Source organism: Nelumbo nucifera, chromosome 1, assembly GCF_055504915.1.
Source record: "Nelumbo nucifera cultivar China Antique chromosome 1, China Antique-T2T, whole genome shotgun sequence".
NCBI lineage: Eukaryota > Viridiplantae > Streptophyta > Magnoliopsida > Proteales > Nelumbonaceae > Nelumbo > Nelumbo nucifera.
This window is the reverse complement of record NC_142649.1, coordinates 71,665,769-71,679,046: the sequence shown is the minus strand read 5'-3', so window position 1 is coordinate 71,679,046 and position 13,278 is coordinate 71,665,769. Positions and strand designations below refer to the sequence as shown.

Below are 13,278 nucleotides of genomic sequence, written 5' to 3'. Positions count from 1 at the left end.
AACCAAACACAGCCTTAAAGAAAAAATAGTTTGGGTGGAAGAGAGCGAAACAAGGCGAGGGATGGATTGCAGTAATTGGTCATGTGCTACAGTACTAGAATAAAAGGAAAAAAAGAAACAAAAATATGAAGAAAAAGAGAAGAAATACATGACTCCGGGATCTTCTGCCCGTGAGAACTCTGCCCACGCCTACCCACAATACACTACCCCCTGTGAATTGGGAACATCTCCCCCTGCATAATACTATGCAGAGGATGAGATGTTCTCCATATGTGATTGCGATTAACGTGGGCAGAGTTCTTGTGAGCAGGAGATCCGGACTCGAAATAGATGCTTAAACTCCTGTGCGTTTTTGAAAAATATAAAAAGAAAAAAATCATAGAGATAGCTCTGTAATATAATTGCAGCTGTCCAAAAACGTCATTAGTGCAAGAGCTCTTAACCCACTCGGGCTAGATTTTAGGTGGGCTCAATTGACAACACCCGAGGTGGATCCGATGTTAATGGAATTGAAAATAATGAGGGTTGTGGAGTTAATCAGGATTGTTCGTATGGATGCTGGTTGCAGTATAATTGTCTCCTTTGGCTTTGAGATCGTCCCTTTCCACTTCGTAATCCAAAGTGATTCAGTGAAGAGTTTTTGCACCAACGCTCTTTGCAATAAAACTCTTATAAAATAGGTGAAAAAAATGTCAATCCGAGAAACACCATTCCTTCACCTCTTTTTATAGCCAAAATTTTGTTTCCTGTCCCCCCTTTTATGCCAATGCTGGAAACCCTTTGATGGCCAAAGGTACAATTTTTAGTTATAAATTATATACCAGTGCCAGAAACCTTTTGGTTTGCATGTTCAGAATCAAGTGATACAGAAAATATGGTGATGGAGCCAGCAAGAGAAAACTAGTAGTACGATAACTTAAACTAGAAAGCAGTAAGAGCTCTGGTTGAGTAATGAACAAGTAGCGTCTTTCCCTGATGTTTATTCTCAGCCGTTGATGAGGGGGAATACAGGAGTATGGCTTCTTGAACCAAAAATGGTATACACAGAGAAGGTACCTCTACTATGAGTTCCAAACTCCTTCTGGAACTTCCGTTAAGACTCCAATGGTCTTTGGGAATCTGGGAGGTGTTTGACATATGTGTCATGTACCATTTTTACATAGTCTTCAATCTTGTCAGGTGTCCAATTTTCGGTCCTTATTGGAGGAAGAAACTTCACATTTATCGGTGCTGGTCGGACATGTAAACTGTCCTTCCTCCATGCTAAATGTGTACCAGTCATAACAATTGGAACTATTGGAAGCCGTGATTGCAATGCTATGTGAACAAAACCCTGCAAAACATGAACTTGTGATTAAAGTTGAGGAAGGAGATGAGCAATATCAAGGGAATAAAGATGGTGGTAGGCTGCTAGTGATTTGGAAACCACTACTCCATGGGTCTATGCTAGGAGATCCATATTCTGAAAAAAAAAAAAAAGAATGTTGCAACTCCAATTATCAGCTCTATAGAAACCATCAAGTTGTGACACATACATCTGCCTTTCAGGATAAATCAGATTAAATGGTTATGAACATCCCATGCATAAATGTTCCCAACAAGTCTATGATCAAGATATTTATGGTCCGTACACAACATACATGATGATCAGATATTAGTGGGAAACCCGCAGTAATTTCGTAGCATGCAGAAATCCCTTCTTTATTTCTCCTATGTCCTCTGTGCAGGTTTTGAGATGATTGAAGTGGTGCTCCCTCTCTTGGGTAGACCATAATCTGGTCATAATTGCATGGCCACAATAAAATACTGCTGGAGCCCCCTTACAGATGTTTGCTTACTTCTGCAATGGCCAAAATCCCACATAGATGCTGCCTGGACTAATTACAGCACTTCAACACTATTTTTTCTGCTGAAGCATCATAACAAATGCAACGATCAAAATTTCATGCAGATGCTGCTTGGGCCCATTAACAGCACTTCAACAGCACACTTTGCTGGAAGCACCAGAGGCCCAGAACTAAATCCATCCTTGACCATAATCATCCAATAAGTAGACATATTTGGAAGTATCTGATAACACAACCCTGTTGAAAAGGTCAATTTCTTAGATGGTTATGATAATCAGCTTCTGCCTGGGAGATCACCTAGATTGGGCTTTCCAATTGAATGAAAAAGTATTCCTTGCAGGTTAGGTTACAAGCAAAGCTTTTGTTTCACCCAAATTTTGGATTCATTTGTGGTCAATGAAACTAAAATATCTGCATTTCAGTTTGAAGAATTCCTGGCCAAGTTTAGAGATTTCAGTTTAGTGAGTAAAATTGAAACAGCTATGTTCTAGTGAGAAACTTCAAGAAGATATCAGGGATTTCAACAAGTTTCAAATTTCAAGACATCATATATTTTAATTATATGCATATCATGCATGTACGTGCTTAGTTATATATTCATTTGGGCAAATTTTAAGTAACTATTGGAATGCCAAAATTTGGTTATTTTGAAACATTGATTCCAATTCCCAACTATTTGGCACCTGCACAAATCCCAATATGCAATTCATTGTATCTGAATTATCCACATATTTTATTTATTCTATCTGATTGATAAACATTATTAAGTAAACATATGGAAAAGCAAATGCCCCATAACTTAATTACCTTCTTAAATGGGAGCAATCTTCCAGTTCTGGAACGGGTTCCCTCGGGAAAAATGATTAATGAAAGTTTGTTCTTGACAATTGCACGGGCAGCCTAAGCTTGTCAAATATCACAAAGATTTAGAAATATAGCCAAAACAAAAGTCACACAAAATGTTCTCACGAAAAGAGAAAAATCACCTCTTTTATTGATTCAATTGCTGAAGTTGGGTTTGAACGGTCAATGCGGAGATGGTTTGCCAATACATAAAGCTGCCCAAATAGTGGGTACCAGATGATCTGGGAAAAGAAGATATGTCTCAATAGAGCTTGAGCATTTCAGTATATATATTTGAGTATTTACTAAATTCCCCTATGTCTTAAAAATGGATGACAGTTCCAGGGTTTAGACCTTTCAGTTGCCTATTTAAATTAGAAGCAAAATTGATTCGTGCACAAAGAGAGGATACTTATTGGTAACAAGAACTTAGAGATTGATAGTGCCTTTACAATTATAGGTATAGCCTGCATTTGCATTGGCTGGAGTCGTTCAATCAGTGGGCTACTTTATATGACAGATCAAACATCATAGTGCAAGAACACCAAGAAATAAAACTTGGTAAAATATCTGACGGGGTGAAAGTTTCTAATTTCTACCACCCTTGAGGTTCCCATCAATTGAACATTCTGCATTGCTGTATACAAGGATAAAGGCAGTACCGACCTGGATTCTTTTTTTGATAGTTTACCAACCTTGATTATGCATAGAATCATCTCAAATAATATAATATCTTTAGCAAAAAAAATAATATGATATGATATAAAATCCTTGCATGGATTAACTAAAGGTGTGCACTCCTACCTCCTTCTTTGCAATGCCAACAGTTCCAGTGGGAGTCAACCACATTATTAGAAAAATGTCTATAGGAGAGGCGTGATTACTGATGTAAATTGCCTTTGTTTTGGAGAATTCAGCACCTTCTATCTTTATAGGATTTCCCAAAATCCACATCTGCAATCACCACCATTCTGGTAAAATTTTCATACCTATAAATGCACAAAGGAAGGTTTCTAGTGTAATACAGGACAATGATAATATGGAACAGAGATAATGGAATGGAGAATAACAGTATATTAAGCCAGCACTTAAGCTATCAGATGATAGGCATACCATGTTTAATTTTATAAAAGGCCAGATAAACTGCATACTGTACCAGGACATATTATTGTGTGCGTGTGTGTAGGGGGGGGAGGGGGGGGGGTTGATAGTGCAGATCTCATTTATAGTCCCTCCTATAGTTTAAATTATAGATATAAAATCTCTCTATTATGAAATTATACAGCTTCATCATTTTTTGTACCATGCAGGTTCATCTGAAAATGCACAGAACAAGTCATTTTAGATGAGTTAAAGATAACTTGTGAAATTACAATATTTGTAGTTCTGTGAAATTACAATATTTTCTCCTGTTATCATCTATTTTGCTCACCCTATTTACATTTCTTGGCATTTAATGCCACTCTGTCTGTAAGCATGAAGGCTGTTCACCTCTTTTGTCATAAACCTTCAAAAATTCTTTTCCACTTCTCCAACTTTCTGGAACTCCCCTGCATGTTCACTATAAGCATGATCATATCTCTAGAAACTCCTTTCCTCTTCACTGTATCAGTGTATCATTGTATTGATCTTCAATCTCATCTATACTTCTTCTTTCTGTCATAACTGAATTCCTTCTTGATGCCACACCTATTATAGATCTGCAGTTTTTGCTTCTGTAACTTGAACAAGCCTCCTCACCAGATCTAGTCATTCTAGAAGCAATGCACAAGCTATCATGCTATCTGTAGTAAATTGGCAATTCCAACATTCTGCTCCTGTAGGTTGTATTTAAGACAAACTATATATGTTTTAGAGTGAGATGAAGAAATTACAATATTACATGAGTAACAAATGAAGGAATTGAATTTATATGATATCAAATTAGATGAGCTTATACCTTTTGGATCATATGAGATTGATCTTGCTAGTCTAATTAAGAGTAAGCTGCAGAAATTCAGGGTAAAATCTTCATTGCTTACTTCATTATCTCAAGCCTTGTTGCTTACTCCAGCACCTCTATGCATATTTTCTATACAACCAATAACTTGTAAAATCTTCGTTGCACATCATCTGTGAATTCCTAAGTTCGTTTAATACAAAGGTTCACTTAATTACCGCCATCTGGTCTGAATCTTTATTAATCTCTAAATATATATAGTTCTACAGTTAAAGAACACTCAAAGCATATTTAGAGCAGAAACAATACTTTCATATATCAAAAGCAGCAATTATACTTATTTTTATAATTGATTTGCTACTCTTCATTGCCTAAATTGGCTTGTATATTTTCCCTATGTTAAGACTAATTTTTAAATTTGGAGCTAGGCAAATATTTGATGCCTTATTGTGTTTAAATATCAAGAAAATCATACTTCTTTCCTAGCTGTTCACTTGCATCTCCAGGTTGGTTTTTCTATTTTGTTGTTGTTATTTGTAGGACAGGGAGAATACTGGATTCTAAGGTGTACAGAGGGCCATTATCCAATGATTGTCCCTACTATCCTGGGTCTTGGGAGGTCTAGACTGGATATGGAACCCCATGCTCCTCATGCTTGTCATCCTGTGGTTTTACCACTCCAAAGTGCGTAAGTAGGCATAATGATGCTACTAGATAGAAAGGAACTTCCTACACCAAGTCTAACTAAAACATCTTCTACTGAGTTTATTTTTTGCACATTCACAGGATTTTAATCAACATAGATGCTCAAATTTCCCTTTATTCAATAAAGTAGTGAAGGAATCTCTACAGACCCTAGGTAATTCTTTGCTCCATTAAATCACATTAGTTAAACTTATTTCAATTGTCTAAGAAGTGAAATGAGATTGCTTTTTAGCTTGTGACATTTTAAACATCATCTTACCTTAGTTTAGTGGTTGAACTCAATTCAAAATCCATTGCACTCTCCAAAATTAAGTCAAAAGAAACTGCAGAAAAAAAGTAAACCTCGTGGTAGATAAAATGTTGAGGACTAAGAAATTAAGGTCCATAAAAATTTAATGGATCTTATTTGGTTGAGGATGTGAAAGAAAAAAAAGAAAAAAAAAAGCCAGAACTACAAAAGCAAAATAGGCAAATAAATACACAGAAGAACAGAAGACAAGATTTTATGTGGTTTGACGATGTGTGCCTATGTACATGGATGAACCCATGTGAAATTTCATTATATTCTCAACTGGGATTACAACCCTTATTTTTCCGCTAGTTCTTGAAGAATACAATGACTCGTCATATAATACTAATTCGACCCCAATACCCTTGTATAGACACATTTCTCTTCTAGTTCAACCCCTGGGGGAGTGATTGGCTGCTTGCCCACCTGTAACCCTCCTATGGGGGAGGTTCTGCATATTGCTTGCAGCACCTAAGTGTACAGTACATCCCTTAGAATACAAGATATCTACGGAACAGAGGAATAATCCAGGTTGGTTATGTAGGGGGCTGATGTTGACCAGGTCTTCCAATATAAGTGATCTTTGAATGTAAGGCAAGCGTTAACTATATTTGTGTCTGGGAGCTTTCCCTCCAATCAATGCTCATTGTGGGCTCAGAATCTAATCCATCAATTGATCAATGTTACTGTTAATGCAAATCACACCCACCACTCTATAGCCGTTGGAGGAAGAAGCAAGTATTGCACGGCAGATCATGCAAGGAAGAACGGTGATAGCTAACAATTATTCATGTCAAAATTTCCCTTAAAGGAGTAAATTTCGAATGGAGACAATAGGTTCTATATTCAAGATATCTACATTCATGAAGTCATATTATCAATACATCTCTTCTAAAAGGTGTTGTATTTTAATCTCATAAGAGATTAGATCCAATGGATTTGATTGGTCAATTACATGAGAAATTGCACTTGCACACTTGATTGAAAAATTACCTTCTCTTACAAAACTCAGTTTTGAACTTGTCTGACATTGGAAAATTATAAGTTTTGTTTTCAGTATTTTAATAGGAACTGATTTAGACTTCTTAGAAATAGTAGAGGAGAGTACGGGGGTTTGCGGCGCAATGAGGTGTTTTAGAGGCACACTTTGTGTGCACCCGCATGGCTCGCAAAGTGCGGCTTTGGTTTTGGTGCGATGCTAACCGTTGATCACCGTTGATGAGCATGATTCGATCGGGTGTGATCAAGAGACACAATTGAAGGTGCCTTCTCTTAACCAGCACCTACCTTTTCTTCATACTTCTTCATAAACTATTTAACGAAATAAGGAGCATGAATCAGACTTCAAAAACACACATTTTCGAAATCCACTCTCTCTCTCTCAATCCGATCTGCTACAGTCTCACAGAAGGTTTCTTCGGAGATTCTTCAACTTTACTGGTTATAGATTCTCGCCCAAGGCTCAGCGAAACTCAGCAAAACTAAGTGGAGGCAAATAATGTGGGGGACAAACTCAGCGAAACTAAGTGGGGGCAAATAATGTTCTAAAGAGAGTGTCTTTAGACACACCTCATAGCTTCTTCTCCAAAATTACAAAAATGATCAAAAAAACGAAATAGAAACATTGTTATAACTCAGAGGTCAGGAAATCATACAATTTTAATAGGTAAAAAACAACTAATTAGAGTATCATATGATTCGTGTTAATGAGTTCGGTCGGGAAGGGGGGTGGGGGTGGGAAGAAAACAAGAGCGTGTAGAACAAATCCTACAAAGGAAAGGAAGAACCATAGAATTCAGTAATTTCCCTCGTCGACAGAGAAAGTCAACGATGGTATTGGAAGGAAAGCGAAACTTTTTGTTGGAAGACAGACAAAGTTAGTATGACTGATGTTTAAAAAACCTGAAGAAACTTCAATCACACGATAAATGAGTGAGATTGCGGCGAGGAAGGTGGCTTACCAGTAACCTTCCGGTGACATGACCATACACGTTTCCCTGCTTAATCCTGGCATAAGGCCACGGTAGCAGCACAAGCATGATTAAAGCCCACAAGAAAGTAGTGAACATCATCGTCACGAAACAGGTTACAATCCTTAGGCACGATATCAATACAGCACCCCAGCTGTTGTCATCAGCAAAAGCATCGGGGTAGGACCTCTGTTCCACTGCTGGTTTCAACCCAATATTTGAGGATTCTCCAATAGAAGAAAGGGAGGCCGCACTAAAGCAGCTCTCCAACCTTCGATTCCGCAGAAATTGAGTAACTCCAGAATTCTCCATTGGAAGAACTTGGTAACTCCTCAGCTTCAAGGATCGTTAAATCCAAAGGTTTTCTGCCGATTCTTGATTCAACGAAGCTATCAGAACCGGTGCAGCTCAATTCAGAGATTAAAGCAAACAAAGAAACTCGTAGGAGAGTGTCAGTAACCGACGATATGAATAAGAAAGACAAAATTCATTTGCAATAAATGCTTAGTAGAACAGGTGAGAGACTAGAATTGACTGAAACCTCCTTTTAAAGGTAGAAATCGTGGAAACCAAGAGAAATCTCCATTAGAAGATAAGAAAAGAGGTAGTATTGGCGAAGAAGGTAAATTAAATAGTTAAAGCAAAAACAATCTCCTCGAAAGGAGAAAAGTATAAATAAGTTTGCAGAGGAAGTAGATGCAGCAGGGAAGGGAGTAGAGAGACAATCAGACAATTTGGGAGTTGGAACATAATGTACGTTTAATTTCCGTATTCAACCGCTACGACCAGCATATCTCTACCAGTAATAGGTTAGTTGTCCGTTTTACCCTTCGTTTATAGCACGAACATCGATGTTGCCACTTTTGTCTGCTTGTTTTGTCCACGGTGTGGACCGTGGTGTCCCCACGAATATCGAACGGTGCGTAGCCGGCACCACCAAACTACCACAGACCCTGGCCATGGTGAATATTGAGTGATGATTTTTTGTTAAGTTTTGAAGAGTTTAATTGTCGAACAAAAACGGTGGTCCGTGGACCGTGGTGGGGGGGGGGGGGGGGGGGGGGGGGGGCAGTGGAGTCGTCGCGTGTTGGATACGAATGCAGAAACGAACAAGAAAGCATTTGTGGAAGGAAGACCGACGACAATGAGAAGAGACAGCACAGCCACCGTCACCGTGTTCATATGGGGCTGGAGTTTTAGAGTCCAGATGCACCATGAAACTGGAATATTTTATCATCGTCACAAAAATTTCTAGTCCGTGACATTTGCTCCTGGATTGTGGACCGGATGTAGTAAGGCCTTGTCAAGCAGATCCGACTGTACAAGGGAAATCTGCTGAGAGAAAGAGGAGGAAGTGCATTTATTACGTAGGAGGAATTTGGTGGATGAACGAAGCCCATCTGTTAGGTGACGGGATCTGCTCCTCACGAATGGCCGCTCACATGCACATCCACCGTGCATTGGGAATATCTCCCGTGAACAATAATAAATAAATACGGAAGATGTTCCAAATGCAAGATAGGATGTGCGTGTGAAGCGCCAGGTGTGCGATCCGGTCTCATCTGTTAGTTAGTTCCACCTCCACCTGATATCTTATTATTTTAGTGAGACGTAGTTATTGACTTGTTTCTTTTGATTGTTCTTTTTTCTTTTTTAATTTTTTTGGTAAGACACGTGTCTGTTAGCCATTAAAACATGGATCATGATTTAACACATTACACTTGAAAAAGTATAAAAGCTACCAAAAATTCCAAACACAAAATGGAGGCCAGACATGATGTTAGACCAATTTCTCACTTGCTCAACTTTTTTTATTATTATTATCAGGGGGATCCGTACGATGCACGAAAAAATCTGAAGATTTAATAATTTTATTTATTATTAATTAATATTAAATTAATAATCAATTTTTTGTTAGTTAATTAAAAGTATTTAAAGTTATTATTATTAATATCTAAAATTTTAATAATTATATTTTTTATTTAATGTGGATTTATAGAAAATAATTATTGTTAATTTAATATGAATATATATTTTTTAATAAATTTATTTTATTAATAATTTGTAGTAATTTTAATAATTGTTATTATTTTTAAATGAAATTTTGAATAACTTTAAATAAATAAAAATAATTATAAAAGCTAATATTTTTATTAATTCTACTAATAATTAGCAATTATATAGGAATGACAACGGGGTGGGTTCAGGGCGGGGCACCCCATCCCTGCCCCTATTCCATAGTCAAGACACTCTACCCTATCCTTGCCCCATCTCCAATGTCAGGTGGGTTCCGGGCAAGGCAACCACTCCTCAATGTTGGGCGAGTTCAGGGGCAAGGCACCCCATTCCTCATTAATGGGGAATCCTCGAATTTCCCTACTCCATCCCTAGTATTGGGTGGGTTCAAGTAGAGGTGTAAATCGGGTTGTGTTGGGGTGGCACGACACAACTCGCATATGGCCCGCACAAAGTGCGGGCTGTGCCATGTTGGCCCATGGGGCATCTGGGGCCATGCCTCCCTCCCCTAGGATAATTTGGGGGTTGGTTCGACATAAACCACGACCCGAGCCCACACGGGCCCGTGCCGATGGTCGGGCTCAGGCTCGGGCTCGCACATTTCTATAGAACTATGACTTTTTACAAACTAATTCTAGTCTAATATAAAAAATATATAACATTTATATATATATATATTAATATAAAAATTGTTATTTAAATATTATATAATAATATTTACCATATATGCATATAACTTCCAAGTTGAGTCTATTAGGGGTTGTTTAACTTGGGCCCTATTCACTAAAGCCATCATTGGACTCCAAAAGTTTGACACCCAATTAGACTTTGAATTTGATTATCCCTGATAATGTATAGGCATATTGCATATCTCACCTACACCTAATTCAAAAAAAAAATAATTGCTTGAGCCTGCAAATTTATAGATCTAATCAGGTTAGGTTAAGTTATAAATGATTTTCTCCCTTTTATTATTAATTATTAAAATATTGTAATTATTAAATTACTGTATTTATTTAAAATATAGTAATTTCTGGAAATTATCATATTTTCAAAAATATTGCAAAATTCTTGGCTCAAACTAATTAAATGTAAATTTCTGGTAATTAAATATAACTTTTGGTAATTAAATGTAATTTTCTACTATTTATAGTTTAAATTATAATTACTATTAATTACAATTTAAAAATAATTATTGCTAATTATATTACTATTAATAATTAAAATACATTTTTTCAATAAAATACAATTAATTTAATTTTTAATTATTTATAGTATTTAATTAAGCTTTAGGTTTTTCAGAATTTTTGGATTTTAATTAATTTTTGGTGATTTTATTATTATTCAGTAAATTTTGCTTATAAGTATTTTTCTTAATAATTTTCAGTATTTTCAACATTTATTTTTGCATATTAGTCACTACAAAATTAATTTGCATTCTCTTTCAATAAAAATAAATTAAATAACTAAATAAATACCATAGTTAATAAAAAATACAACTAATTATTTTCAGTAAATACCCTTATTAATATAAATTATTGTTAATTTTCAATATTTTTAATTTATTTTTGGTATTTTTTCATTATTATTTAGTAGTTTTTTAATATTTTTGCAATAAAATACTATTAATAAAATAGGTTCTACATTTTAATTTTTCATTAATTTTTATCATTTTTAATGAGTTCATTATGAACAATAAAGGTTTCAACTCATAAAAATTATTAATTAATTAAAAATGCATTAATACAAAGTTATCTAATAATATTTTTAAAATTATCAATTAATATTTTTATATTTAAACTTCTTATTTTTAATTAATTGTTGGTATTTTTCATTATTATTTAGTAATTTTTGCAATAAAATATTGTTAATAAAATGGGTTTTACAGTTTAAATTTTCATTAATTTTTATAATTTTTACGAGATCATTATGCACAATAAAGGTCTTAACTCATAAGTTATCTAATAATATTATTAAAACTATCAATTAATATTTTTGATGGAGGACGATTTGGCCCGACCTCGTAGAATGGGTACACGTGGGCGTGACCTTGCTCAAGCGATGACTCAGAGTGACAGCACAGCAGGCACAGCCGCAACTCGGTGGGAAAGTCACACCGAGTTCAGTCCGGCGAATTGGCGGGATAGACTACTCACCGAGAGCCGCCTAGCCCGCACCTCCTCCCCGGGGCTAAGGTACCCCAAGCTGCCTCCGAGCTCGGAGCCCCCTGACCTCTCCTAATATCCGAGTTCCTCCTAGTGGACCTCAGGCCACTCCCAGACAGGAACACACCGATCCGCTTAAAGATACTCCGAGGTGAAGACACCTTGGGCTAGACAGCTCGACTTAGCTTGCCACAGGCAGTTCGTCGCTTACAAGATAGCACGGTATAGGGTAACTTGCAGAAGGGTAGCTCGACATATCGCAGGAGGATCTCCTGCCCGACCACCATACCCAACAAATCTGGGGGCATCAGCCATATCCCTCATCAGACAGCGTCGTGCCTGCCACCTTTAGAGGGTGCCTTACACCTAACAGGCACGTACCCTGCGGTTACGGCCCCGCGCGTGCCACCTCAGCCCAGCCAATAACGGCTGCGGTAGACTGACAGTGGCGGTTATACCTGCCCTGTCAGAGGCCGGTGGACCTGATACAACGGATTTCTGTTATAAGGAGCTAATATCAAGGGACGGAGGTATCATCTTCTACTCTCGCGCTATCTGCAAGTCTTAGCCTTCATCTTCTCCTTGCTTCTCCTACAGAATACTAACTTAAGCATCGGAGTGTTCCCACCGGGCAAGCCCTCGGGGATTATTCTTCTTCTCCATCTCAGGTACCTTCCAGGAGCCACATAAGTGCCTGCTAGGAGTGACCGGATTGCGCTCCATCATTTGGCGCCGTCTGTGGGAATACGCTTCTAAAACCATCCTCTAAACCTTCACAGTTCTTCCTTCTCTGAAAAACTCAGCACTCATGGCTTCCTCAAGCAACGTTGGACGAAGCATGGAGATGGGTAACTCTAGGGAACAACCCCAGGTTCCCACGGTCTGCATTGGGTAGTTCACCATTCCCCTCTCAGTGGACGGAGTCCCCAGCCGGAGCATGCCACGAGCAACGACGCCTGTGGGTGTTCCCCTGCCTACCTCAGTCGAAACGACCTTTGCTGAACCAACTATCATCCCTTTGGCGACCAGCCAGAGCCAGCTCGACGATTTGATGCAGTGCATGTGGGCCATGCAAGCCCAAGTGCAGCAGCTCCAGCAACACCATCTTTATCAGCAGCAAGTGCTGCACCACGTCTCCCAGTACCAGTATCAGTAGCAATTCCCTCAGTTGCCTCAACCTCAGCTTCAGCAGCCGCAACTCCCTCCTCGGCACCCAGTCTCACTGCGGGCTAGGTCTCACTGCCAGGAGGAGCACCTTTCTCGCCAGGGGGAGGCCCCCCTAGAACCCTCTTAAGAGCCAGGCCTCCTCCCGCGGCAGACAAGAAAGACCGGCAACTCCGATTTCACCACGGGCAGTCAGGTCGAGAGGACCTCAGCTCGCCAGGTCCACATCACCTCAACCCTCAAAGCCCGATACCCCGTTCCTAGAGAACCGGTTTGAGATCCTGGCCGCAGGCTCCAAGCAGGATCCCTCTGTCCGCAGCCATCACCAGCGGCCTGAGCT

General features: G+C 38.3%; 1 protein-coding gene across 1 annotated transcript; it reads right to left on the bottom strand.

Moving 5' to 3' along the window:
• Positions 1 to 779: 779 nt before the first annotated feature.
• Positions 780 to 8,489, bottom strand: LOC104612818 (1-acyl-sn-glycerol-3-phosphate acyltransferase-like). The gene is made up of 5 exons (XM_010280404.3): positions 7,585 to 8,489; positions 3,495 to 3,644; positions 2,834 to 2,932; positions 2,655 to 2,747; positions 780 to 1,333 (listed from the first exon to the last, which is right to left on the bottom strand). The coding sequence occupies exons 1-5, from the start codon at positions 7,903 to 7,905 to the stop codon at positions 1,094 to 1,096; spliced, it is 903 nt and encodes a 300-aa protein (XP_010278706.1). The 5' UTR covers positions 7,906 to 8,489; the 3' UTR covers positions 780 to 1,093.
• Positions 8,490 to 13,278: the final 4,789 nt, after the last annotated feature.

Coding starts and splice junctions, on each gene's coding strand:
- LOC104612818 (XM_010280404.3), bottom strand. CDS start 7,905: ATGGAGAATTCTGGAGTTACTCAATTTCTGCGGAATCGAAGGTTGGAG. Junction 2,933..3,494: donor TTGGCATTGCAAAGAAGGAG/GTAGGAGTGCAC, acceptor TTCTTTTCCCAG/ATCATCTGGTACCCACTATT. Junction 1,334..2,654: donor GATTGCTCCCATTTAAGAAG/GTAATTAAGTTA, acceptor CATGTTTTGCAG/GGTTTTGTTCACATAGCATT.